Here is a 5,635-nt window from a genome sequence, read left to right on the forward strand (position 1 = left end):
TCTAAATAATTTACAAATGTCTAAATCCTACTAAGCAATGCTTAAACAATCATCGATCTAACTAACTAACTAATTAGTTATAAGAGGCTCAGGGTGGCTGCTGACTTAGCTACTGTTGCTACTGGTTTGTGTCAAGGCTAGCTGCAAATGTAAACAACCTCTTAAAATGCCCTGCATCATACAAAGACCCGAGAGAGAACCAATCTACAATGGCTTTTTTTTTTTTTTTTTTTTTTTTTTTTTTTTTTTTTTTTTTTTTTAATTTGGTTCATTTAGCAGAATTGCATTGCAGAAAATCCAACAAAATGCAAATAAAAGACATACCAATATTTATCACAGAAGTAATTACTTATTATAAAATCTTTAATTAGTGTTTATACATATCCAAATAAAATATCAACTCAGACATTAGACGAAAGCACTTTTCCTAAACATGAATCCACGATAACAAATAAGAGACGTCATAGATGAAAGACCATGGCTGCATAGCTGAAGCTCCTCCTCAGAAGCAAGCATCCAAAAGGCAGCAACAACAGAGTGCTGCTAAACTGCAAAAAGCACCAAACCGTGTTAATTTTTCCCGAATCACCATATTTCTTAGCTTCATATTTTTAAATACAAATATCACCTAATTAAATATTTCTTACTAATTGATCCATGGTATCAGAAAAACAAATATTTGTTTGCATTTTTGAGTACAATGTATGCAGCCTAGTGTTTACGAAAACACAAATACAAAAGATGCCATCTTCACTAGTGCAAAATTGGTATCATAAATGATGGTTGAAAAATAATTATTCTCTGCTTTCAAATATTCCACGCTGGAAGGCACAAAGAATAGAATCTCCCTCAACTAAGGCAAAGTTAAATGGTACGTCACCATTCATATGGAAATTTCAAAACAAAAAACCAAAATCAATATGGCAATAGCAATGGTAGATGTGGAACTATAATGCACCGAAAAAAATACTAGAGCTAACCATATTTATTTCAAAGTTCTGTCCTTTAAATTGAGGAAGCACACATTAGGAAATCATCAGACCCTAGAACTGCATTTAGGTCAATGCACATTTTAACCACTGACTCGGGTATTTATTTCAAAATTGTGTCCTTTGAATTGAGGAGGCACACATTAGGAAATCATCAGACCCTAGAGCCGCATTTAGGCCAATGCACATTTCAAAGTCATATGGAGAGGATTGTTTTACACTATATATAGCTTACTCTGCTAAATTGCAATTGAATTTAATACTAGCCTAAGTTACTTGATGCCTTTTGTCTGTGAAAGCAAGAATCTGTTGTACATGTTACAGCAGAGCACCATTGAACACTAGGAAAGGGAAGAAGTGTACAGATTTTTTTGTTTAAACGTCCCCAGGCTGACGAAGAACCTCTATGCTTGTTAGATCTGCCTGAAGTTTAATTTTCTCATACTGTTAACACTTGACACTTCTTGCGGTTTTTAAGGGTAAGGGTTACAGTGCTCTAGAGCCAACATGAACACGCGTTCATATGGTGTTGGCTGCAGCGCACTGGAGCTAATCCATGACCAGTTTTTAACATTATCTCCTATATTTAACCCCCAAAAAAACTAATATGCTGAACAATTAAAAGATCAAAGGAGTCCAGAAATCTTCAAACTTCACATTCTAAAAATGTAGACGAATATTTTTATTATAAAATAAATTAGCAACATAACATAAGCCGTGTGAAACAGTGAAACCCTCTTCAGAACCGAACCAAAACAATTAAAATTAACTACTTAAAAAAAAAAAAATTGTTTGGAACAAAAGGTAAAAATTCCCAATTGCTTGAGAAAAGACGAAAAGCAAAACACATACCACAATGTACCAGCAAAACTAATTATCCAATAATGCTTAGAACCACGTGTGTGTGTGTGAGAGAGAGAGAGAGAGAGAGAGAGAGAGACATACCATCCTTCAAGACAACCAGTCTGTTGCCCAGGAGGCTGTGAGTACTGATTATACCCTTGTTGTGGCGGGTACCCAGGTGGAGGATAGCCTTGCACAGGGTATCCTGTTGGAGGATAAGAATCCTTTGGATAACCTACATGAATTCAACAACAAAAACCCATCAATGCTTTTAGACTATATAATATATATATATATATATATAGTTAACCACAAAACCTAGTACTTTGTTTTAAATTCAATAGAACCCCATATGAGATTCTGAGAACACGTTTTACCTTGAGGAGGAGGAACACCAACTGGAGGCTGTTGCTGGGGGTAGTAACTCATCTTTTCTTCACAACAAAATCAAATCTCCTTCTGCTTAACTAAAATATTTGAAACGACTGGAATAAGTTTTGATGCTTAAGGTGGTGGTTACAGAGGAAAACTATAAAGGCAGCGAAGTATGAGACTGGAATCTGAAATGAAGTTTCCTTTCGATGCCCAAACTGACTCAAAAGAGAACGGCGAGAGACACGGTTCTACTCTGCCTTAGCAATAAAGTAAAGAATAAAAATTGATCGCATCGCACTTGTAAAGCTAACAGGAAAGCAAAAGTAGTAGAAGTGTAGAACGTGTAGAAGTTTCAAGTGCAAGTGTAGAACGTGTAGAAGTTTCAAGTTTTAACTTCTTTTTTCCTCTTTTTTCTAAAAAAATTAAAAATATCTTTTTATTTTTAAGAAGAAGAAGAAGAAAACATCTTTTTATTTTTAAATTTTAATTTAAAAAGTAGTTTCAACTTTTTATAAGCTCCTTTTTGTTAAAAATAATTATTTCTCAGATTCTCTATATGGATAAATGATAACCTAACGTGAGTGCTAAAGACGTGTTTATCTTATCTTATCATTTCAATTTATTCCAATAGATATTTTATTTATAATATAAAATTTTAAAATTCCTTACAATATCTTTTTAACCTTATCACTTAACACCGTTTGGAAAAAAAAAATATATATATATAATAGATTTAAATTTCTTTAAATTATTGTTAAATCTTATCCCTTATCCAGAACATAATTTAAAATAAAAAAAAAATAAAACTTGGGTTTTTGTGTGGGATAGTTTAGAAATTTTTTTTATAATAAAATTTTAGATTGAATAGAATTTAAATTGTTGAAATTTAAATTATAAATTTTTACTATAGTTGTTAAATATTATCCCTTAGTTAAGGAAATATATTCTAACAAAAAATATATATTAATTTACTAATTAATAAGAGTAGGCACTTGGCTCAACAATAACTTTTAATTCAACTTTTATTTTATATATANAGACTTTACCAGTGTTTATCTATTTATATATATATATATATATATATTTTTTTTTTTTGTGTTTTGTGTTAATTGCTTAGTATGAGATATATAATGAGTTTGATAATTCTTATTTGGTTATTTTTAATCTATACCTTACCACCACAACTATAATAAACAAATAGTTCCTCAATACCGATTTTTTTCTAGTGATAGTCTAATTAAAAAAATCAATACATGCACAAATTAGATACATAACCAAAAGCAAAACTCAAAACATACACAAAAGCGTTCAAAAATTTTAGAATTTAAAAAATAAAAAAAACTTATATAAGAGAACCAAGAACTTAAATTGATGTTTATTGTTTTGGCTTCTTTATAGTAAACTTCTATAAACTTCCTTTGGCATAATATTTTACATGCAAATTTAGAAGTAAAGAACAATAAGTAAGATGAAATTTATTAGATTAAAACATAAGCATAAGTTGAATTTTGAAAAAAAAAAAATAACAAATACAACAACGTGAGGTGTATTGTGTGGGATTTAATTATATGAATGACTTATTGGTTAAGAGGGATTGTATCGAAAAGCCACGGTTGAATATATATTAAGTTCTGAAAATTTTGATAATAGATTTTTAGTTGGAGTAGAATTTAAATTTCTAAAACTTAGATGATAAATTTTTATCTAAATTAAATTATTGTTAAATCTTATCTCCTAGTCAATAACTTTGAAATTTAATAACCTAAAAAATAATAATTAATGAGATGCAACTTGAGGAAAAAAACAAAAACAAAAAAAAAACAAAAAAAAAATGTGGGTAGTGTGGGATTTAAGTTTAGAAATTTTTTATAATAGACTTTTAGTTTGAATGTAATTTAAATTTGTTTTAAAGTATTGTTAAATCATGCAACTTGAGGAAAAAAAAAGTGAGTTGTGTGGGATTTAAGTTTAGAAAATTTGATAATAGATTTTTAGTTTGAATAGAATTTAAATTTCTTTTAATTATTGTTAAATCTTATCCCTTATCCAGAACATAATTTAAAATAAAAAAAAAAATAAACTTGGGTTTTTGTGTGGGATAGTTTAGAAATTTTTTTTATAATAAAATTTAGATTGAATAGAATTTAAATTGTTGATATATATAAATAGATAAACACTGGTAAAGTCTAAACTCTAAACAATCAAAACTTAAATTAATTTTTTTATTAAAATTATTTACTTATTATATAATTTATTATTACTATTTATTTAATAATTTAGTTTTAATTAGTTAAAAAATTTTGAGTTTATGAATCTTCATCAAGCCATACATCACTGCATCACACGAGAATTATACTAGTTCTCAATATTATCTGCTTCTTTTTCCATCTCTGGTTTGTATTCATTTACCATTGGCTATGTAAAGTATAAACAATTTCTCTATATAATTGTCACATTCATTGTGATGACATGTTCAGTCAAAACACAATATTGCAAGAAAGCAGAGAATTTGGATGGGCAAAGAACTTTCAAATTATATTAAATATATTTTTGTGCCAATCACAAGTTAAAATAATATAATATAAAATAAGTAAATATTATACCAAGACTCACCAAAACTAAAAATGAAGATATTGTAAAATTATTATAACATTTGGTTGTATCCTTAGACTTTCTCAATTTTATATCTTAAATAAGAGTCAACCTTGACATTTTATAATATTATTTCTTAATTCATTTTTCTATTATTTCTTAATTCATTTTTCTCTCATCCAAACAAAAGGAGTTACATACATTTCTTATGATCCTACTTTGCTATCCCTTCTATCAAATACATACAAAAGAAAACAATTTTTTTTCTTCCTTTTAGTCTATTTTCTATTTTATATAGGGTAAGACTATTTACTATAACTTCTATCAAACTCTGCAAAAGGCAAGGAAAACAGAAAATGAATTGTTACAGAGTAAGAGAAACAGAATACAGCCACCATTTTAGAGTGAAAAGTGAAAACAACCGCATAAATGTTGTCGTCTTTGAAACAGCTAGAACCCACCCGTTTGGCCTTTATTTAAATGTCAAAAAGTGCAGCGGAATGGTTTACACTTTACACCCAGAGTTTGAACTGCCAAACGCATCTTCAACTCTTTTTCTTTTTTCTTTTTTTTCTTTTTTTCTTTTTTTTTTTTTTAACTGGAGTCCAAACAGCATTTTCCTCACACCACTCAATATTCTTTTTGGGTAAATAAGGAGTTAACTATCATTAATTTTTGGCTAACAAATAAAGAAGGTGTACCTAGCTAAGGATGTTTCAGTTTCACCGCAAGTTAACTTTCATTACCAAAAAAAAAAAAAATCTGGAACATCATAATAGTGGATGACAGGGCTTATCAAGGTGGACTCCAGTTAAAAAAAGAAAAAAAAAAAAAAA

The 5,635-nt window shown here is 28.8% G+C and overlaps 1 protein-coding gene across 1 annotated transcript; it reads right to left on the minus strand.

Annotated features, from left to right (window-relative positions):
• Nucleotides 1-329: 329 nt before the first annotated feature.
• Nucleotides 330-2,594, minus strand: LOC112031034 (protein CYSTEINE-RICH TRANSMEMBRANE MODULE 13). Its single transcript, XM_024063714.2, has 3 exons — nucleotides 2,210-2,594; nucleotides 1,935-2,067; nucleotides 330-548 (listed from the first exon to the last, which is right to left on the minus strand). Exons 1-3 carry the CDS (start codon nucleotides 2,259-2,261, stop codon nucleotides 503-505), a joined length of 231 nt encoding a protein of 76 aa, XP_023919482.1. The 5' UTR covers nucleotides 2,262-2,594; the 3' UTR covers nucleotides 330-502.
• Between the last annotated feature and the right edge of the window lie 3,041 nt (nucleotides 2,595-5,635).

The sequence above is a fragment of the Quercus suber genome, unplaced genomic scaffold, assembly GCF_002906115.3.
Source record: "Quercus suber isolate HL8 unplaced genomic scaffold, Cork oak 2.0 scaffold_118, whole genome shotgun sequence".
In the NCBI taxonomy this organism is placed as follows: Eukaryota; Viridiplantae; Streptophyta; class Magnoliopsida; order Fagales; family Fagaceae; genus Quercus; species Quercus suber.